Below are 23,337 nucleotides of genomic sequence, written 5' to 3'. Positions count from 1 at the left end.
ACTCTGCTTCCTCCCTATGTCTCACGGGGTGCGCCAAGGCACTTCTTTTTCTATTATATGTACCTGACACTCTGAAAAGTCCTGAATTCAAACTCTAGGTATCGAAGCTCTTTGCTTCGCCATGCAACCAATACAGCGGTTCAGGTTGAGGGATTACTAGTTCAGCATTGCACCTTCTCAGGGTATCTCTCAAAGGTGCCAGTTTGAAGGTAGATTTGGGTGAGCTGAACTCACAAATTAATTTAGCTTTTGTAACGGGACATAACATTTGATTGGAGCAACAAGAGCACATTCAACCAAATAACCCCAAGTAAAAGTGAGAGGTTCTTTATCACATTACCAGCATCTTTATTCCTCTCAGCCAGAGACAAGGGTCATCTTGAATATCAGCTGAAAGTTTCCTAGGAGGTTGTAACTGCAGATATCCCTAAGAAGTGACACTATGTCAGGTGGCAAGATATGTAGAAAAAAACCTGGAAGTGAAGTTTTTTTCCTTTGGATAAAGTTTGCTTGCAGGCAGGCTGCTGCTTTTAAGCTCCTTGTTGGGATGTTTAATGTTTCCTGTTCACCTGCAGCTGAGTGGTTTTGTTATCTCTTATGAGATGTGTATGAACAAAAAGTATTTTTTTAAAAAAATCTCTGTGAATGCTCTGCTTGTGCTGTAGCACATTGCAAAAGGTCATTTAGTTAGTGGTAATGTGGTGAGCCGCATTCAAAAATTCACCAAAAGCAGATCCTTTGGCTCTGCAGCCTGCTTCAGGTCCTGGTCTTGTGCAGTGCAGGACACGCTCAGTGCTACTGCTCTTACAGGGAACTGCTCTTCTCCTAACAAATCCATATTTTTCACAACAGCTGGAATTCTCCTCAGTCTGAAGACAAAACAATCAATTTTATCCCCCCTGCTATTGTCAGTCATCATTTTGAAATGACTGTATCTGTAGCTGCAGTAATTGACTGATGATTAGCAATTGATTGACTGTAAGTAACCACCAATTCCAACCCAGATGGTATTTATTTATGCTAGTAGGCAAAGTTATAAAGTTAACTGTTCACTTTGTCTATTTAAAACCACATATTTCTCATGTTTTTAAGCAACAAGAAGCTGAGGACACCCCAAAACTACTTTATAATGAATTTGGCTGCGAGCGACTTTCTGATGTCGGCTTCTCAGGCACCCATGTGCTTTGTCAACAGCTTGCACGGAGAGTGGATACTTGGAGATATAGGTACTTTTCAGCACTAATTCATACCTCACCATCTCTACACTGTATGCAACCTATTTTAGCCATAACTGTCTTGCCTTGTGCTGCGGAGGCAGCAGCACAAGACTTTTGAGTGACAACCCAGGTTGCTGGCATCGTCAGTCGGCATGGTGGCACATGTTTTGTGTTATAGGTTTGATTCTTTCGTCTTATTTATTTTGGAGAGAAAGAAGTCAACATCAACATGTAATCATGTTACCCTTTAGGTTGTAAGGGCATATGCTATGGCTCAAGGTGGGTAGAAAAATTTTATTAAGTTGTAAATATTTTTTTCTGTATAGGTTTAAGAGTATAGCAAGTTCCTCAGAAGGCTTGATGCTCTGCTTGCTACTGCTCATCACAGCACTGGGTGAAAATTCGCACCAAGTAGCAGTCACGTATTGGTGGAGCAAGTCCAGAGACCATGTGTTATTTAGCAGCACAGAAAGGGTCTTCGTTAGTTTGAGGATGTTTTCAGTCTTGCTCATCCCCTTGGGTAAAATCAGCGTAAATTATCATGCTGCCACGAATGAGGCAATTGATTTGGGTTGAGTGAGATTTGGTCCTTAATTGCAGGTTACTTATAAAGACTTTAGAAGAAGTCTACTTTAAGGTTGAATCTGGTACTTCGATTGCCTCTCGTACCCAGTGGGCTGTTGTCTATAACCACGTGGGGTGATGCAAGATCCCCAGAATGAATGATCATTCGACAAATGTTTCTGAATCAAACGAGGGACGGTCTAACTCTACAAGTTTTCATCTGCTAGCACAACGCCTGAATGCAAAGAGGGGGAAAAACCCTGCTTCGTGTAAAAACTGTCAGTTTTTAAAAAAAGTGCTGCTATTAAATATAGGAGCTTGGAGCTATGTTTTACAGCTGGTCTTTTAGCCATCAAATTTAAACCACTTTTACATTTTTAAGCTACATAAACCAAAGTCATTTTTTGAAACATCCATCTGTCATTAGCAGACAGATGTCTGCTGCAGCCTGTTAAGATCAATATATTCGGCAACAGTCCAGGAAAATGTAACTTTAATTAGATTGGATTTTCTTTGAGGCAGTTTTCCATTGACAAAAGGTTCCCAGTTGCAGCCAGCAGTAGAGAGTAGAACTTGTTAAATACGTATGTTTGTATTTTATTAATAATTGTGGTTTTTTCTAATAAACACTTAATAATTATGAAACGGTGAGGCTAAGAAAATTCTTCTAATGGAAGAGAAATCCTGAGCCTGGAAAAAATGGGAGATTTATCATGTCAGGCTCAGAGAGAAAACATGCATCGGTTTTAAGAAAATCCCTGACATTGCCACCTTCTGCTTCAGGCTGTGACTTGTACGCTTTCTGTGGGGCGCTCTTCGGAATAACCTCAATGATGACTTTATTGGCTATTTCTGTTGACCGCTACCTTGTGATCACTAAGCCCCTGCGATCCATACAGTGGACTTCAAAGAAACGCACCATCCAGGTCATCGCTGTTGTGTGGCTGTACTCGCTGGGATGGAGCGTGGCTCCGCTCCTCGGGTGGAGTATGTCGTCTATCTCTTCTAGAGTTCCCTATGTGGTCTGTTTTAGCCTTACTCGGGGTATGAAAAGAAAGAGATTTTTTTTTTTTTATAAGTTCTCTGGTGGCTGTCTAGCCAGCACTTGATAGATTGCTGTTGTACTGTGTATCTGCACCTATTGCAGTGCAGATACCCTCCTCCCCCCTACCCCCAGGTTGTATTTAAGCAGAACAAATTGCAGGTGGAGTATTAGGTATATCTCAGGGTCTGGCAGTCAGAACCTCCTCTCCGTGTGTGCACTTGTATTCTTAGACCACACATATAATACATCACGCATAGCTCTTGGAGACTATATATACAGTACAGGGTTTATTTTAATTGCTCAGTTGTTGGATCAGCAATTGTGCAAGATTTGGATGTATGTGTAAATAATGTGTTCCATGTATTTCATAGGTTCCTATGTGCCTGAGGGCTTGATGATATCCTGTACGTGGGACTATGTAACCTATTCTGCTGCAAACAGAAGTTACACCATGATTTTATGTTGCTGCGTGTTTTTTATTCCCCTGATAATAATATTCCATTGCTATTTATTTATGTTCCTGGCCATAAGACGTACTGGCAGGTAAGCAATGTAACTGAAATAAGTAAATGTCCCTTTTCTTGCACTAGAAGATTTTCTCAATTTCTTTATCTGCAGAAAAATCTGAATCAAAAATTATTCTGAATTGAAATTGGAAATAAAGTGGCAGTTCATTAACAGCTGTAACTGGAGAAATATTTTTGCCAATGTAAAAACTGGAATGGATGTATGCAGTTTAGAGTAGGGAAAGAAGTCTCTGGTGGTTCTAATCTTAGCCCAGAGTGTGGTAATTAATGGTATATCAGATAATTTGATAGTTTGGATTATTTGTATTTCAGATTTACAATACAAGGAACACAGTCCCTGTGCATTCCAGCACAGTTTTCAGCCCCAAGGGATGATAAATGGCATGTAGCAATGGGGGCATCGTCTGCCTTTGGGCTGCTCTGTAAACATAACAGTCCTCATATTTTTTGACAGTTGTTTTATTTGAGGCAGACATCCCAGAAAACCTTGTGGTTCACTCAAGCATCACAACTGCATGCACAATATCTGGCTATGTTTGTTAGGACACTTTTTTTTTCTTTCCAAATTGTTGCTCTATCTTTGAAATCAAGTATCAGCAGGGTGTTAGATCTCTAAAGCAACTTCATTCTGTCAGTTATTTTTCTCCTAATGAGCACATGTCTTATCTTTGGTCTGATCCAACAATAGCTGGAGTTGTGAGTCCTTCCCGCTGCTCGCAGTGTCATCAGCTCCGATGGCTTTACTTTGAGCCTATCTGCAGGCACTTGTTGAAGTCATTTGGCTTCACAAGGCTAAATTCCATTTTTACAAGCGTGTTTAGTTGCACGCCTAAATTGAAGTTTCTGCTGAGCTCTATTTCTGGCTGTGGTCTTGGTTTTTACTGTGCTTTCTGGATGCATATTTGATATCAAGCGAAGAAGCAAAGGATGCGTCCTCAAAACACTGGTGTCCTGTACACCCATGAAGCACAGTGGCCACAAGATTTTTCTATGCCTTTGTCATGGTTTAACCCCAGCTGGCAGTAGGCAGCACGCAGCCGCTTGGTCACTCCCCCTACCCCGGTGGGATGTGGGACAGAATCGGAAGAGTAGAAACGAGAAAACTCGTGGGTTGAGATAAGAACAGTTTGGTAATTGAAATAAAAAAATAATAATAAAACAACAATAATAATAAATTGCAATGACAAGGAAAATAACAAACAAAAAAGGAGAAGTGATGCAAATGAAGAGCTATTGCTCACCACCAACCGATACCCAGTTTGTTCCCAAGCAACAGCCCTGCCCCAGCCAGCTTTCCCCCTTGTTTATATGTTGAGCATGATATCATATGGTGTATGGAATTTCCCTTTGGACAGTTGGGGTCAGCTGTCCTGCCTGTGTCACCTCCCAACTTCTTGTACCGCCCCAGCCTCCTCGCTGGCGGGGCAGTATGCGAAGCTGAAAAAGTCCTTGACTTAGTGTGAACACTGCTGGGCATCAACTAAAACGTCAGCGTGTTATCAACATTATTGTCATCCTAAACCCAAAACACAGCACTATGCCAGCTACTAGGAAGAAAATTAACTCTATCCCAGACAAAACCAGGACAACCCTTAGCTCACTAGTGCAGTAAATTCACTTTATTGGGTACGTTCACCGTGCACCAGGAAAAAATGTATTACTCTGCTGACTGGTAATAACTGTCTTCAGCCTGAAATGTATCTTCATTTCACAACACTGATATGTAAATATTGTTATTTCTATGGTAAATGGTATAAAATGCTAAACCATTTAAAATAATATTTTTAATGAAGTGTTTGTCTGAAGTGAGAAGATAATTTCATGGGATGATTTTTGGCAAAAATATTAGGACTGCCTGTTGTACTCCCCCTTAAGATGCTCTTCTCCAGTGAATAAATCTGCAGGGAAGTAAAAATGTCCCTGTAAGCATTTGGGGCCTGGTTCCTCAGAGCAGTCAGGGTATTTCCAGCACATGTTACCTTGTGAGCTGGAATTTCTGCAAGCTGCTCCTCCCTTGAAAAGGAAAAGCCATCAGATTTTATTTTGGATCCATCTGTGTCTTAGCTTGCTCCACCTGGGAGAGCAATGGAGGGCAAGGGATACCAATTTCTTCACCCTCCCAACCTGAAACCCTCCTTGTGTCAGGATAAGGAGATGGCAATCTCATCCTGTAGTCCCAGAGGTTCTTCTGGCTCAGTCCCACGCTTGTTCAAAGCTCAGACAAAACACATGGGACAATTTTACTACATTAAAGATCTCCTAGATTTTTAAATATGAGAGGACAAAAGAGTAAAGCAGGCAAAGATAAAATCTGCTTCATTTTGCGTACTGCTGGGAATGCGTTGAGATGCTGCACCTCACTTTTTTGCCCTCCTGCTGACGTATCTGTATTTTTTTTCTCCTCACAGAGACGTTCAAAAGCTGGGGTCCTGCAGCCGGAAATCCTACCTCTCCCAGTCCATGAAGAATGAATGGAAACTGGCAAAAATTGCTTTTGTGGTCATCGTTGTGTTTGTCTTGTCCTGGTCTCCATATGCTTGCGTCACCTTGATTGCCTGGGCAGGGTAAGTGGAAATGTAATCCAAATCCAAAGAGCATGGGTTATTCTGAAGTATGACTAGTGCTGTCACCCACAAGAAACAGATCTCCCTTTGGAACGAGTTTTAAATAGTTATTACGCTAGAGGTGATGTTGCTTTCTTCAGCATAGCCTTGTGGATAAAGCCAGGAAACAGATTATCCATGTATTTTAAACTATTGAGTTTTTAGCCACTTTTTTTGGTACACATTGTTTCCTCTCCCCTGTGATACTTTCTTTGAATGAATTAGAGGAGTTACATCTTTCTTTCCTAATACATGTTCTCTCAAGAGGTTTCTACTATACACTTCTGCCTCCGACAGAGGACAGGAAAGAGGTTAAATTCCCGGATCTTCACACCTGAGCTCCCATCTTCCTCCAACTGCGCTCTGCTCTCAAGGGACCTGTTGTCTTGTCGTTGATGTTATTGATTTCAAGGTCAGGCTGGATGGGGCTTTGAGCAACCTCACCTAGTGAAAGATATTCCTGCCCATGGCAGGGGGGTTGGACTAGATGATCTTTAAAGGTGCCTCCTGACCCAAACCATTCTGTGATTCTATGATAATAATTGTGACTATCCTGCGCTGACATTGATCACATGTGAGTGACTGTGGGATGTTATAGTCAAGAGGACGATATTGGTTTCAGACCACTTCTAGTCCTCTCTTCCTTCTGCAGTGTTTGCAACTGAGTCATTGATACCCGCTACTGTGCAACAGAGATGTTGCTGCTGAAAGATTTTTAGGTTTGATTCTGGTTTCTATTTCATTGTGATTCCCTTTTCCCAAATGGCCACAATGGGGGTTGTTTGTTTTTATTGGTTTGGTCTTGGTTTTTTGCTTTTTTTTTTTTCTTTTTTTTTGCCTAGTGTAGAAACAGGGAAGGTGATTCTTTGTGTTTCTGGTCATCCTCAAATAGATAACTAATTACTCGTGTATCTTTCATCTTTTCCAAATGAATGAAACCAAGTACACACTGTCAAACGCAAGGCTGTCATCTGAGCAAAGAATGCATTTGAATGAATTAACAATTCAGAGGTATTTCTTATCAAGAGACACAGCACAAAAACAGTCAAAAAGAGTAATATGTTTTAGCAATTTAGTACTAATCCATGCATAGCTGTGTGTGTAATGTTTTTGCTTTGTTTTAGTCGAGGCAACACCCTAACACCATATTCCAAATCTGTGCCAGCAGTTATTGCCAAAGCTTCTGCAATCTACAACCCCATCATATATGCAATAATTCACCCAAGATACAGGTACAGTAAACATATAGGTATGTGTATAACTGTACAAGCAAATGTGTTTTTTTACAATGAACAAACTACCCCCGTTCCCTCAGCCTCACCCCATGCGATGCACGTTCCCCCCCAACCACCCCATGGTGGGATCCGGGTGGTCAGACCCTGCACGGCATCCACCTGGTAGAGAGCAGTCCAAACTGCACGTGGGGCTCCAGACGTGGCCTCAGGGGTGACCAACAGAGGGGAACAGTCCCTTTCTTCACCTTACTTCCCACTCACAACCCTGCTCTGTCCTGCACAACGCCATGACCAGCAGGAGGAGGAGGTGGTGGTGACACTCAGGGTCATCTTTTGCCATATCAGGGATGGTCACTAAAGAGCACTCTCCAGATAATAGGTCCTAACCAGCAAGTTTCAAAAATCACATTATCACCAGTTTAATAAGCTGTATATGCATATGTTCGAAGTTTAGTTTTCTGAAGCACTGAAGTTATTCTCTTTACACCAACTTCAGTACTAATGTAAACAAGTTGCTGGGCTTTGGGAGAAGCTCTGTAAGAAACAAATAGCATTTTGATGGAAGTTCTGTGCAAAGTGAGAGTTGTATGAGACCAGCAATCCAGACAGAGCTCCCTGCAAATGAGAAAGTTTTCCAAATACTCTGGAAATACTGCTTTTCCATTAGCAGGCTTGCTAACTTTGATCAACAAATATTTGCCTTCAAAGAATAAAGCAGACATTTCTGAAAAACCCTGCTTTGGGGAAAGGAGTCTCTTCTAAAGGCTTTTTTCATATTTGTTTCATTTAGTTGTTTCAGGGAAAAGGCTTTCCATTCTTTACCTTTTGAAAAAATAGTAGCTTTGACTTAAAAAGAAAGAAAAAGTTGTACACTACGCTAATGGTGTTCAATGGGCAAAGAGCAATGTTGATTACTTCTCTGAAACGCTTCAGTGTTTTATTTTCATATATGAAATATTTCTGAACCTATGCCTTCATAAGCAAATTATACTATAATTCTACTTATTATTACAGATATCAATTACTGTATATTTTAAAACAGAACACTGTGCCAACCCAGCACAATTCCACTAACAAATACTCAAACGCTATTCAGTCTCAATAAGCTGCAGGGATAGCCTACGCTTTTCTTGCCTTTTTATTTCCTTCTCAAGCCTCTCTCAGCCAATGAATGAGTTTCTGAGCTGAAAGGTATGAATTCTGCTTTTTATCCAGGTCCTGTGACTGCAGTAAGGTGAGGGATAGAGAGTATAAAGATAACTGGTTCCCACAGAGTAGACGATTAGAAAGGTAACAATGCATTGTAAAAAAAGGTTTCCACACTGTCGCTCTGATGGGAAACCTACAAGATTACGTGAATAGAATAATTTAATATACCATAAAGGACGCTCCTCCAAAGAATCAGAAACCTTTCCCTTTGCAGAAGAAGGTCCATTATAACCTCCTTTAATAACTTCTCTAGAGCATCCCAGTTGGTCTCCAGAGACCGGATCAGCATTCCCCAACATTTAGGGAAAGCATGAGAAGGAACCAGCTTGCGTTTCAGAAAGGTCACCTGGTCTTTGAGCTAGCTAGGACCCGGAGGCAGGCATAGTATGGACACATCAAAAATGATTATGTCTTCAGTTGCGTGGTCCTAAAAGGAGTTACAATGTACTTTTGCAAGGGAATAAGCTGGCATGGTGTTCTGCTGGATGGTTTCAAACAAGGACAAACTTGCCCTGCACTTCCCAGGCGCTATGCAAGCTAGAACTTTTTTTTTTTTTTTAAGTTAATGCTTTATTTAGATATGTCCTCTCACCTTCAGTTGAGAAACATGTTCAAGTACTAGCAAAGTCAGTCACTTCTGCTAAAACGTCTAAAACACTTGTTTTCAAAAAAAACCAGCGAAAATAGATTTTTGGGGTTTGTTTTTTGAGTTTTTTGTTTGTTTGTTTAATGTAAGGAAAGGGATACAACTCCATTGTGTTCTCTGCCCTATATCCAGCATTAGGTGGGTTCCTAAATATTTTTTTTTCACCTTTACGGCCCACAGCAGTGTACTCGGAGAAGTTATACCTCACGTAGAAGATACAGCTCAGAACCTGCCATTTCCTCCTGTAGCTGTACGTAATGTGGCTTTGAAACATTGGCAGTGAAAAATACTTTATCATACAGAAGGAGAAATTCTTGTAACAGAACTGTTATTCAGCATATCTAGATTTTTCTGCGTATCTATCTACCACAAAGGGAGGCTGTATCAGAAGTTCGGATGAAACGCGGGGATGCCGTGGTGATAAACGCGTAAGTGCCACTAGATGGCAGGGTTAGTCGTTGGTATGAGGTTCGTCTGGCCCTTGAAGAGGAAGAGCTGCTAGGTTATAATGCCTGAAAACTAGGATTTGGGAGCCGGAAAGAGAGTTCATTGTTTTGAAGTGAAGTTGTGGTTGTAAAAACAGTTAAAGCTTCTCAGAAAGCTGATGGAAATACCCCCAGAAATGGTAAAAACATGTTTTCTTAGAAAATGTCTGCTATCGTAACTAACATGGTTTTGCATGCTCCAAAAACCTGAGCCCATCTTAGTTTTTGAAGGTTGTAGAGCATTTCAGTTTATAATAAAAGAATAACTACTCTCCAATGGCTTGCAGAAGTTCAATAAGAAGATTTGTGTGTCTGGCTGACACATTATGAACCTGGTATTTATTTTTTTTTGACCCTAAGCTATTGTGTTCAGTGATTCCTTATACTATTTTTGCAAGGTCAAGAGAGTGCTTTCAAAGCAGATAGTATATAGTGAACTGCTTCAATTAGTGTTTTTCCTACCAGCATTGACTTTTCCAAGTAAGACTGTATTAAGAAAAAGGCTGGAGTCCACAACAGGATTTCAGAGACTCTCTTGAAATGGAGGGGGAGTTTCCTGATTCTTAATTTGTGTTTCGAGACATATCAACAAGAGGAGTGTTTATGCAGTTGTTTTGAAGACATTTTATAGACTTGGTCATCATCCAGTCAGGAAAAGAAGTAACGTTGGGTCCCTTGTGACGAATCAAGCATGCAGTTTTAAAACTGAAAAAGCAGCTACAGTACACAAGCTGGTGAAAATACATTGGCAGGACCAACTTTGCTTGAACAGTCAATAATGAATATGTAGGTAAAGATCAGGGTTTCTGGATAGTTTCCATATCTTCTAATAATTCACATTATGCCTTCAAAGTCATTTATCCAAAGATGGATTAACGGGCCAGTCTGCTCAGGCCCAAGACTTAAGGGTTTGGGAGAGAATGAATTGCCATTTTCTATTGGCACTACTTGAACTGGCTTAAATCTAAGTTCTTTTCCAAACCCTTCTAGAAAGAAGCACCTAGAGATCAGGATCTAAAGAGATCACGTATGTCTCAAACCGATGTAACGCTACCAAAGCAAGCTGCTTTTTTGCACAGAGAATTGCTGTTGCTGCATCATAACACCCCAACAAATCAAACAAGACTTTTTGTGGCGTTTTCTGACTTCAAGCAATTAAAAAAAATACATTACAATGAATGTAACTGAAAATGTAATGGTGACCTTTATGCTAGCATTTGGCTTTTAAGAACTGGTCTGAGAGGTTAATTGTTACATACCCTCCTGCTCACCCACTCCCTACCAGTATGAAAAACACTTCTCTCTCTGACAGGTATCACTGGAAGTTAACAAATGTGAGTAAGTAAGTAAGGAATGTATACAAAGTTTTAATTTAGGAAATGCTGTTTTGTCGGCGAAGAAAGTTTTCACTCCTTTAACAACCCCTACATGAGCTGTAGAGAGCATCTCTTGGTTGTCGTTAGAGTTATTGCAGAAACTTCCTTAGATTTTGGAAGTTTTAGGTTTTACAATAATTCATTTGTAGCAAATGGGGAAATTCTGCATCTCCATGTTTCCAAGTTGCTCCCAAGTGAAGCACAATTTTACAAAAATTGTTTGTTCGAAATGGCTTCATCATAAACAACGGAATAATCATAAATAATCCTGATTTGCAATATTTTCTTAAGGAGTTGTTTGCAATTACTACATATTTGACTTTGGGTGACTCTTTTGGATGATTGTAAAAATATCATTAAATAAGTACCTCAAGTTTATAGCTATTTTGTATTTCGCATGGACAGTATTAAAACTCCCTTCAAAACCCATGCTTTCATCTCAGCCCACAAAATGTCCCTCAACAGTCCTTCCAAATACTAGTAAAATGGAAACTCTGGTCCCTCGAGACATCAAAAATAATGTTCTTATGCTATCCTTGAATTTTCACCATCAGGCATATGTTTCCTGAACCTCCAGCGTGAGGAGGTCTCTGCATGAAATCCCACTTAATAAACAGGACGGTATATTCTACACTAACTTGAAGTTACTGAATGGTTTACAGCCCCAGGTAGGCTGTGATAGACATCAAAAGCCTATGTCTGAGGGAAGTGGTTCAGCTTCTCAGCTGGGGAAAAAAGCTGGGAGCTGCGTTTTCAGCAGCAGCCTGAGATCTTCCACATGAAAATTAATTTATGGGGGCTTGGTGTTTTCCTGTGTCCTATAAACCCTTGCTGCTTCTCAAAACTTTTTATTTTCTGCACAACATTAGCTCTTTTTTTTTAATCCAGCACCATGTGGGCAGCCTCCTGCATGCCCAAGCAGCTCAGTGAGGCTCTGCCAGCTCACCGGCAGGCATCTCGGCAGAATTGGGAACAATGGTGCGGACAGAAAGCTTTCTTCAGTCCTCGTCCACTCTGTAGGCACAGAGCTGCTTGTTCAGTTGCCTTTGAAGCTAGAGAGGATTGGCAGCTAGCGATCTCATCTTGTGATCCCAGAATCAGGTCTCTGAGACTTTAACACTTGTGATCTTTCCTCAGAGTGAAAATTACGATTTTAAATGTACTAGTTATTCAACAAACCTGGTAACTATAGAAGCAAAGATTTCACACTATACACCCACTTGACTTGTGTCTCAGTGTAAAGTCAATACACTGCCGTCCTCCCCTGATCTGTAAGTCCTGCATATCCATTATTTTCCATACGCCTTGTTGCTGCCTCTCTTCTTGACTTGCTCATTTCGATTTGTGCCAGTATTACCTCGTCTGTTGGGCTGACATAATGGCTTGGGAGGCACTGGGGAAGGTGTTATGCCAAATGCCCTGCCGGTCCTCAGCGGCAGCGAGGAGCATTCTGCAGCTGGCATTCTGCAGGGGAGGCGTTTGGGCTCTTCTGCTCCATGTAGGGCCAGGGCTGAGGCCAAGAGGAATATTCTCATTACAACCATTACTGAGATTATTAATTAATAAATAAAGTAGGTTTTAAGTTCTTTGGGGCCTAGATCATCCTTCTCCTCTGCGCTTGTATGGAGTGTTAATTTCCGATAGGAGCTCACAGGAGATGCTGTGACACAGACAAACAATATCTGATCTTTCTGGCCCTCTCCCCCTTCCTGTTTTCCACTCTTCCTGTGCCTTTGCACAGAGAAGATGTTCGTACTAGCTAACCTGAAAGTTTTCTGTGTTAACTTTTTAATTAAATCAGAAGCAATCATGCTTTTCAAGATATTTTCAATTCTTAATACTTATCCATGCAGCTCTTCCATGTGTGTTTTGATTCAAGGCCCAGAAGCCACCTGCTATTTTCCTTTCAGCCTGTTGAGTAGTTTCCACTAGATGTACCATGCTGTTTCCATGTAGTCTTTAAGACCTCCTCAAGCAAAACAGAAGCCGTGCTGAGGTTATGGAAAGAAACGGTACTTTCACCACGTGATTTGCAAAACTGCCTCGTCAATGTGCCATTTAGATTTTTTCTTCTCTCATTTTCCTTCAGAAAAACCATCCACAATGCTGTTCCCTGCCTGAGGTTCCTAATACGAATATCAAAGAATGACCTCCTGAGAGGGTCCATAAATGAATCATCATTCAGGACCTCTCTCTCCAGTCATCAATCTCTTGCTGGCAGGACCAAGAGCACTTGCGTTTCGTCAGTTTCCACTGGAGAAGCTGTAAGTCTTTTATTGTTTCCACGAAGGAAAGGGAGTATAACATTTCTCTTACTCCCAAAATTAGTGGCTCTATAAATACATATTCAAAATTAGAGAATGGAAAAGAAGGGGGGGCGGGGGGGTAGCTAAATTTTTTGGGTCGTATGAGGTCATTTCTGCAAAGCCTTTCTGGGAATTCATGCATGATGATTTCTGATCAGAAAAAACATCCAGGCCAGCATATCTGCATGACTCAGATGCTTACTGGGACCATGTATGTTTGGGTTAAGTCTTTAATGTGAATTAGAAAGACCATTGTCAGGTACTCTCCACGTCACCAACCCTTTGCTACATAATTCAGTGCCTGGTGAGGCTGGAGGACAGGAAAACCATCTCCATCCAAAGTTTTTTAACCTATCCAATAGCTGGTTTATTGTTTTAAAGGAAGGCCATTTTCTCTAGACAGGAAACTTTTTTATTTGTTTCCCTGCATTTTAACCATGGGGAGCAGAAGATTCCCATGCCTGGAGTCAGAGGGGTGTTTTGCAAACAGCATACCCCAAGTCCCAGTAAGGCTGGTGGTCTGGCTGAAGTGTAGCATGAAGTAGTAGTTGTCTATAGCATGGAGGCTTGCCCTAGGCAAGAGTCACAGGTTAGAAAGTCAGGATGTGCAACCTGTGAGTTTGGATTGCGTTAGGGCCGGAAAAGGCAGAGTGACCCCTTTCTCTCCTTCACAACCAAGCAGAATTAAATAGAAGCCAGGTCTCATTGCAGGATTGAAGGAGTTAGAAATAAAAAGATCCCTTTGGGTCCTTCCCAGGCCCTCTTGGCGTGACCTTGCCTGCCTCTGTAAGTCACAAGAAGCTGGCCTTGCCCGCAGAGGTGGTGGGGAGGTGGCTCCCAGGGAGGGATGGTGGCCGCAGCAGAGACCAGGCTGGGGCTGGACCTCCAGGGGACCCGTGCTGCTCTGCCCTCAGCTTGGGCATGTGATACATCTGAGAGCGATGGCTGCAGTCCATAACCTTTCATGAAGGTGTCAGTCACCATGACGGGCTGAGTGATAAGCTCGTGGCTCTCCCCTTGAGGCAGGTGGCCGTGGTCTGAGCAAGGATGGGGCTGCAGGCTGCTGCTTTCAGGGTGCTGTTGCCCAGAGTCAGACTGCAGAGCTATGTTTCAGTGAAATCATAACTCTGTTGAGGATTTTGGGGAAGATTTGGGTCCTGGACTTGGAAATGGACCTAGGGCCATCAGGAAAACCAGCATGAACAGTGCACCATTCTTAAAAAACATAAATTTGTACTGAAGTTTCTGCTGGAGAATGGAAGTTGTTCCTTTCTGATAACAGCACCAGGGAGATTTCTGAACTCTTTCATGGCAGACAGACAGTAAACACACCTGAGCAAAAAATTGTACTGTTCACTGGGAAACCAGGCAGCCCCAGCCAATGCTAGCACTGTGCCCAGGGTGCTGACAAGAAACTCAGGCCTTCTGGCTGTGAAATCAAAAAACAGAACAAAAAATCCACTTGAAGTGCCTGAAGGGAAGGCTCACTGCCTGAGCGCTAATGAAACAGAATCTATCCCGTTACAAAACACAGGCTACTTTGCAGACCATCCCGCTGCCTCTCTTGCACGCTAGCCATATAGTTGCACCAGGTAGACTTCCAGTTAGAATGACTAATTACAAGTTACCAGGTAGCCTCAGCCATACAGCTTGTGAAGTTACGAACTGTTTGGGGACGTGGATCCTCTCTCACTTTCTTGACTGTATATCACATATCCCAGCAGCATTTCCTGCTATCACTAAACAGCCTGCAGGGTATTGTATTACACATAAGGCATAATGATGATAATTAAGGATCATGTGATCACTTGTCGTGTTTTGTGTTTTGTCATTCAAAATTAGTAGGTGTTTAAATACCATGCAATGGGTGAGCTACTTCTCAGGAGAGACCTGGTCTAGAAGTGACAACCTTTTTCTGTATTGTGTCATAAAATACGTCTACCACAAAATTTATTTTAAATTAAAACAATAAATAGAAGAGGAAAAGGCCTCTCTTAGCCCAGACAAAGCCTTTTTTAGCACACTGTTGTTCAGATTTGAGCCCAACTGAGTTTGAAGTGTGTGATGGGACTCTTGTGGTGTGACACTGCTGTACTATACCACACAGCACAAGGATCCTCACGTTTGCTTTCCTAGGCTCTCATAGTCTTCAGGGCATGGGGAGCACTTTCATGTTTATTGTTGCTGCTATATGAGGGCAAAAGATCTTAATGAGATAGAAAAAAAAATAGCTCACTTTGTATGGGCTACGAAATTTAGCATTTGTTTCTTGAAGATATGATAAATGCATAATTTTTTCTATTGCAACGTAAATGAAAATGACATAATCTATCCTGCTGATTTAATTCCATTCACAGACGACTGATTACACTATGATGCCTGAGAGTATCAACTGTGATGATTTTATAAACTGTAAAATTCACAGATTATCCTTACAATATGAGGTTAGTATATGCAACATTCCAATATCCTACCAAAAAAGAAGAGTATATTTTGTTTGGCATTGCTTAACAGCTTGAGCAAACAAAGCACCCATACATATGTGTATCCCTCCTGAGATCATGGGACTACTTGTCTGCTTACACTTGTGCTTCATCACTGGTTGTAGATAGTACGTGTAGCGAAACAGAAATGTGTTGACATAGTTTAAAAGAGGGAGGCTCCTCGTTTACTTATTTCCAAACTTTTTTGCCCCTTTTACCTTTTAATTTTCTTTGACTTCTTTCTCTCCCCATTAATCCTTTGTTTGATGTCACATTGGGTAATTTCTGTTGGATCACCCATCCTGATCCAAGAAGCTTTCTGTTCTTCACTGTTGGTCAGTACTCAATTTTGGTTTGTTAGGCTTAGCACAACATTGTGTGTGGTTGGTTGGCGTTGCTGCTTAGAGGTGGGATAATGAGGATAAAAGGCTTCAGCCTTTGGCACAACTTTGGCTTAGGAGTCTCAAACAAAGCACCTGCTGTTAGCTATGTGCGGCACTGTGTTGTGCCGAGTTGATGCAGCCAAAGGTAATTGTTCTTGGGGCCACTGACAGCCCAGTGCAGCTGTACAGATTTTACCTGAAACAGCAGCTGCTGAAATAAAAGCTAAGCTCAAGGACTCTCAAGTGACAGCAGCATCGACTGAAATTTTGGAATGCTCCAAGAAAGTATTGATGGGCAGGAATGACACCAGCAACACTGTAAAAGACGCAGCTGTTGCCACCAACACTTTCCTCTGTGTGTTAGTACACGTTAGTGTAGCGACCCAACATATTCATCAGTCACATACAGTTGCATTTACAGTTTGATTCTACAAGGGAAGAGAAATAAACAGGTGGCAAGACACAGATGTATGAGGTGATGCATTGGAATTATGCACTAGCTTCCCACTTGTGTGAAGACCTATCTATCTGTCTGTCTGTCTGTCTGTCTATCTATCTATCTATCTATCTACCCATCCATATCTAAAAGCTGGTGTGGAAAACAGTGCAATGATCTCATCATTGATATTCAATCATAAAGTCACCACAAAGTTAGGGATGATGGATGGCCTCTGCCCAAGCCTGTAAATGGAACGGCATGGTTGCAATGTCACAATCATGCTCCATTACTGGCATGCGCTTGGAAAATTAGTGTAGAGCCCATCAATTGCCTCCCATCCATGGGAGGACAGTTCAGAGAAGAAGCAAGCTCATGGGGCTTGAGAAGCCCCAGGTGTTCTGGGGATCCAGCTGGGATGTATACAAATGTGGGTTTGGACCTGTGCGTGCCCATGGTTTTGTACCAGCTAATGGTCATACAGAATACCATAAGCCATATTAAACAGATTGGTTGTACTTGCTCCCACCTTTAGACTTCAGGTGCTATGCAGCTAAAAGCATTGCATGAGCAATGAGATAAAAAAAAGCTGAAAAACATCCTGATGAAAAGAGATTAAGTAATTTTTCAGTATTTCAAAGATTTTTTTTGTTCAGAAAAATAGCCCGCGGTAAGTGACAAGATTAAAAATCAAGCCTCTCCCCAGGGGAGTTTTGAGTGTGAGGCCTGTGTTAGAAAAGCTTTATTTTCCTGTAAGTGTGCATTGTTTCTGCTAGAGTTTGAGAACTTTTGGAATTTGAGAAAGAATGTAACTGTGTGAAATCCTTCATCATTTGTGATTAGACCTGGAGCGATGTAGAGCTTGACCCTGTAGAACCAGCTCATAAGAAACTGCAGCCTCGACGGAGTCATTCTTTCTCAACAAGTGTGAGACAGGAGAAGAGAGACCTGATCCCAAAGACCTGCAGCTGTGATGCAGCAACTGCAGAAAAGGTAAGGAAAAATGTCTCTGCTGGGGACTCCCCATTTTACTGTTAATCTTGTTACGGTATGTCATTTCTGGAATAATAATTCAGCCTTTATACCAGTCTCTTCCATCTGTAAGCTTTATTTATACTGATTCTGATGTCCTCTTCAACATTGCTGTTAATTCTTTTTGATTTTTTTTTTGGTAACTAATAAAAATGTCAATAATGCCTTACTAACTTTTTTTAATGATATGTCACCTGTTTTTTGGAAAGCCAGCATCAGCTCATAGCTCTAAAGCTGCATTAAGTCAGTAGCATCAAATGTAAGAAGTTGACTTCTTTGCCTCTTTGCATGTTTATCTACCCCAGCTCTGGTTCCTCCCATCCTGACCCTCATGTCTACATTGTGGCAGCCTACTTTTATTACAAAGGCAGGGTTGCAAAACAGAGTTTGACATGATAGAAGCCACCCTTTTTCCTCTTTTCAGTGTACATTAAAATATTTTATTTTTGTTGAGGGGGAAGACGAGAAAGAAAGTCCCATTTCTCCCTAAGGGTGGGAGAGTCTGGCAGCTGCCACCCTTCCCTCACTGAAAGAGGAGACGGTGAGTACTCAGCGCATCTTCTGCAGATGCATCACACTCATTGCCCAAACCACTGAGGTTTGGTGTCCTGCGGTTGAGGAGCACCCTGTTCCCTAAGGAGGTGCTGAGGATGAGAGCAGTAAGTCACCCGCGAGTCAGCTTCTGCCAGAACCGTAACACCAGTTTCAAAACAAGTATTTGTATGGGTGGCACAATGTCAAGCATATATCAGTGCTGCATTTTCAAGAAAAGAAAGTACTTGCAATCCCCTGCCCGTGACTGGACTGAGCAGCACACATTTTTTGATGGAAGAACCCTTTCATGGGGTTACTCTAGTGTGCGTAACCAAACACCCACACCTTGGGCAGCTACAGCATCTGCTTCTGTCCCCTGTGCTCCCTTCCAGCTCTGAGACTAATTGTCTAGACACAGCATAGTTCAAAGCAGAAGCTGTTCTGGAAATCTCCAGCCATCTGAGGACCCAGTTCCTGCATGCATCTGCCCTGTCATCTTTCATGTGTCTCCTTAAGATGAAGTCCTCAGAAACATTGGTCTTTTCCTGTAACTGTGAATAGTATTGATGGAAAAACAACAGCTTCAAATGTGGTGGCAGGCAACACGGGCTCAAATATACTACCCACCTCCGCTGCCCTCCATCAGTAGCCCAGCGAGTCCAAGGTGGTAGGCAACTGGCAAAGACAAGAGGTTGTCTCCAGATGCTGGAGAGCCACCGGCTTTCAGCCTCACAAGGAAGTAAAAGGAAAATAAATCTGAGGTGGTTGCGTAAAAGTGTTCAGTAACACAATAAATATTTCTGTATTGTGCAATTTAGTAACTGTGTAGCCCACAAATACTATACTTTGTCTTTGAAAGACATCTGTTGGATTATTTTGATAAATAACTTTTAAACAGGGTACCTTCATGCTGAGTGTTTCAGTGGTGTTCACTGAGGTACCTGTGTGGAGTTTATTCACACTGAATGTTCAAAGCCTCATTTGCTTTTCTCAGTATTTTCAGCAAAGATTCCTGTGTGGCATGAAGCTCCTTTGTGTGTCAGCTAAATGCATGAATATTCATTCTATCAGAGTAAATATTTATTTGTCAAGCTCAGTTGCAGTGTTTCACTCTAAGGCCACCCATTTACTTTTAAAAAAACACCAACCAACCCTAAAGAAACCCCACTGCATTTTTAGATATTTATTTCAAGGTTCTAATAGCATTACTGGGTTGTCTATGACTGAATTCCGGTTACGGCACTTCCAAAAATGCTCACTTATGGAAATACAAGTGTGAATTTTGTGAGGGGTCACTTAACTTTCTGATTTAACAAAATATGAATTTTTTTTTTAGGAAAAGAATCTTACACTTCCTTCACTTTCTTTAAGAAGATGATCTCAACAACCTCTACAAAATTGGTGTACCTCTAAATTCTTTTTATGGACCGAGATCAGGTCTCCTTAACGCACAGTTGCAGATGGGTTGTCAAAAAAGAAAAGTCATCCCCCAAGTGAAAGTAAAAAAGCTGATCAGTGTCCTGGGCTTGGTGCTTTCCAGAGCATAAAAACGCATGGGACTCTCTTCTGTGCCGCCAGGAAGATATGATCCAGCCCCATGACTTATTGCCGTTAGTTAGGATGGTAACAGACTTGATGTAGACTGACACCTGGCAACCTGGCGTGGCAGTGACGAGGTCTTTTTAGAAGCACTAAAATGCAGGCATGTGTTATGAGGATAAGATAGGTTTGGATGCTTGATTTCAAAGGAGAGTTGCCAAGTGTGCTCTGTGCATCCAAGTTTTGTGTCAAGGGAATTAGCAGGCGTGAAAACTATTAAAAAAAACCCTTGGAAGTGGTGTCCTGCCCACTAAGCCATATCCAACAGAAACCTTCCTGCTGTGCTGAAAGCAGCCCTTGAAGCAGACAGGAGTGATTTTAAGTTTGGGGTTTTTTCGTTCTATTGTTATCGTTGGTTTGGAAGAACAGACTTTCCTTCTCTGTAACTTTTTTTAGCACGTTGCACTTCCCTCCATTCGGGTAGGTGCAGCGGCTGGAGAAATCGTTATTGATAGGGATTGGTAAATGATTCCTGCTTCTGGAGTAGAACTACACTATGCTGCAGTATATAGCAATATATTGACAGTACAATTATACAGTACCTTGAGATGTGTTAAAAATGGAGAAATATTTTTTTTAAATATATATTAAGTCAGATATAGGGATGGGCTTTTCTTTTCTTTTTGGTCTCTGTTGATATTTGAGCACACCTCCTTTTGCTTCATTTAACATCTTGCTTTCCAAGCTATAGATGTTAACACATTGTGATTTTCTCTCTTTCTAGTTGATGATTCAGGTGTTCAGAAAATATGACTGGTGACTCACATAGCCACTAGTGGTAGTGAATTTCAAATACTGGTTTTAATAGTCATAGGCTGTATGACAACACTAAAGCTTATGTCTCCGCTCTAGGTTTCCCTCTCCTCCGGCTCTTTGGAGAAGGTGCTTGGGCGGTCAGTCCTACGCAGTCCCCCTGCAATGCTCGTGACCAGCTCCCTCAAAGCAGCTTCTCTGCCTGTTGGCTTGAATAGCAACGGTGTCAGCAGAGCTGGAGACTCAGACGCTTCACAGATGGCAACTCAAGAAAGTCAAGTTGATGGAGTCCTGGGTTCTATCATTAGCAATACAGTCCCTCGCATCATCATCATTCCTACCTCAGAGACCAACCTATTTCAAGAGGAACTGGAAGAGGAAGAGACTGAATTATTCCACTTTCATGACAAAAAGGGCAATCTGCTGGACTTGGAAGGGCTTAGCTCATCCACGGAGTTCCTTGAAGCTGTTGAGAAATTTCTATCATAAGTTTGTCAAAAGAAAACTTTCCTGTAATTATTTTTTTGGCATCTTCTCCACTTAATTATACCAAATAACCAAAGCCTTGTAGGTTAGATCATCAGACTTTTTGTATGTTTATACAGTAGTCACTAGGCAGCCTTCAGATTTGTCTTTGTCCAGACCACCTCAGGCATGGAAACAGGCTTTCTTTCAGATTGTGCTGCAGGAAATGAGCAGTGGAAGATCTGGCAGCACGATCGAGTGGCATCGGTCGAGTCGGCCGCCTGCTTCGTGGGGCCCTGATTTGTAACCACAAATGGAGTTGCCAGCAGAAGGAAAAATGACTGAGCGAGAGCAGGAAGAGCTGCTGAATGTTTCTGCTACCTGTGTGTGAAACAGCATTCCTGTTTTGGCAGCTCCCTTCTGGACGGCGATGGGAAGCGCCACCAGACCACAGCTTCTACCAGCCCCAGTGATGACTCAGACAGTTAGATGATCTGAACTATCTTTTAATCAAATTATTTTTGGTTTGAAGTTCTTTTTCTTCTTATTTTTTAAATAGTCAGCTTGCTAAACATAAATAAACAAATTAATGGTGTAACTGGGAAGTGACTGCTTACTTTTAAAGCTTAGTGCTAGAAGCCTGGATTTTACCTCAGCGTTAGTACAATCACCTGAATGTCAAAATGCAAGGTGCTATATGCTAAAACACACACTGCTACCTATAGAGGCACTTAGAGCACCTTCACAGTTATAGTCTTGATTAAATATGTATGGATCCTAATGAGTCTGTGATTAAAACGATGAATGTTCACAGCTGGCTTGACAAGTCATTGATAAAAATAAAGCCTTGGCTGCTATATATCACTTGTTTCTTCAGAGCAGATTCCTCTCTCCTCTAAAATGACCCAGCGGATGCTGTCTTCTGCAAGTCATTTACCAGAGGTCTTCAGAGCAGGTAAAACATCACCTCAGGGAGAAAACTTCCACAGTCCTGTGGTGTTTGCTACCGGATCTGCAGTCATGTCGTTATCTGTGGTTACCGATCGTGCTTATTTTATCTGTGCTTCACATTATGGCTCATGCTCACAAAACCCTCCTAGCAGTCTATTCCTAAGTGCATTCTTCCTTTCATTACTCATTCTCCCTTTTTATAACTTGTTCCCCAGACCCTCCCTTTCAGTCTCTGACTTTCAAATGTAGACAAGTTGAACTATATTGTTCTCCGCATAATATCAGTATATCTTAGTAGAAAGCAGGCATTTCTCTGCATATAATAGTGCAAATACTTGGTCCAGTGAGTCTAGTAGCACTCAGACATCCAACAAGAGAGTGAGAGTTTATGTTCGTAGTCTTGGTTTGTCCCCGTGGCTGTATCCTAGGTAGTGCAGAGACCACTGAGAGCATTTCCAAGTTCTGTGTATGCACTGCCTGGTCTCAAGAAGTAATTTCTCTTTTCCTGTTCTGCTGATGCAAAAATCAGATGGAAAGATGGAAAGCGTAGAAGTGGTGTTCTAAATTATTTTTTTAGCACAAAAGAAGATAATACAAATCTTGTTTGCAACTGGCTAGACAGGAACACCACTGAAGAACAAACTAAAATCCAAAGCAGTGCAGGAGAGAGAGAGGAATGCCTCCAAATTTGCAGACCTGAGGTTTGTAGGGTGTCAGCATGGCAGAACTTTGAGAGGACACTTGCTTTTGGTATAGGCTCTGCTCTTTTTAGGAAAAAGAAAAAAAACAACGCTGGTGAGTTACAGAGGTGATTGCTGAGACAGAGTGCCTGTTGCAGTGCTCACACTCTTGCTGCTGCTGCTATAATTTGAGGTACTCTGCTGTCTGGAGACCTTCCTCAGAAACGAGGCCACCATACCCCCTGACCTTCTGGAGAAGGCGGGGAAAGGGTGGCGGGGCCATGCCACGCGTGTGGTTGTCTGCGTGCAGCCCCTCTGTGTGGCTCTGGGGGCCAGGGCTCAGCCCGGGGGGGGCATCACCATGCTGCGGTACCCACTGCCGGGCTGCTGAAGGCTGTGCCCGCCGGGTGCCGGCTTTTCTACCGGGGCCAGGCACCATGCCGAGGTCGTCTGCAATCAGCTCGGCGTTTCCAAAGGCAGTTCCTCCATTCAGGGCTGGCAGAGTGAGCAGGCAGCATGGGGCAGCTGCCGGGGACTGGGATGGGGACGTACTTGCCTGCAGTTCCTCTGTGCCAGGCTTTCATCCGGTGCGTGGTTTTGGCCGCAATGAGTAATCAAATGTTAATTAAATACAATGTTCATGGAAAATGGAGGACACTTAATCCTAGGCTAAACATAACTGTCCTGCCATCTCTGATTCTTTTCATTTTTTTGCTGAACCTGTCCTCTCTGATTTGTTTTTTTTTCCTACATCAACTGTACAGTCAGTGACCTTCCTTCTTGCAGTTAATATCCCCAGATGCTGTAT

The 23,337-nt window shown here is 42.1% G+C and overlaps 1 protein-coding gene across 1 annotated transcript in view; it reads left to right on the top strand.

Moving 5' to 3' along the window:
* LOC134516241 (melanopsin-like) overlaps positions 1-21,476 on the top strand; it is a 38,063-nt gene extending 16,587 nt beyond the window's left edge. The window contains exons 3-11 of the mRNA XM_063336201.1: positions 1,093-1,226; positions 2,565-2,768; positions 3,198-3,369; positions 5,762-5,917; positions 7,081-7,188; positions 12,997-13,171; positions 15,571-15,657; positions 17,359-17,508; positions 20,533-21,476. Of these exons, the coding sequence (XP_063192271.1) occupies positions 1,093-1,226; positions 2,565-2,768; positions 3,198-3,369; positions 5,762-5,917; positions 7,081-7,188; positions 12,997-13,171; positions 15,571-15,657; positions 17,359-17,508; positions 20,533-20,922 (1,576 nt within the window). The 3' untranslated portion in view covers positions 20,923-21,476. The remainder of the gene's footprint in view (positions 1-1,092; positions 1,227-2,564; positions 2,769-3,197; positions 3,370-5,761; positions 5,918-7,080; positions 7,189-12,996; positions 13,172-15,570; positions 15,658-17,358; positions 17,509-20,532) is intronic.
* Positions 21,477-23,337: the final 1,861 nt, after the last annotated feature.

The sequence above is a fragment of the Chroicocephalus ridibundus genome, chromosome 5 (genome assembly GCF_963924245.1).
Source record: "Chroicocephalus ridibundus chromosome 5, bChrRid1.1, whole genome shotgun sequence".
Classification (NCBI taxonomy): domain Eukaryota; kingdom Metazoa; phylum Chordata; class Aves; order Charadriiformes; family Laridae; genus Chroicocephalus; species Chroicocephalus ridibundus.
The sequence above is the reverse complement of the archived record's forward strand: the minus strand, read 5'-3'. Positions and strand labels throughout refer to the sequence as shown.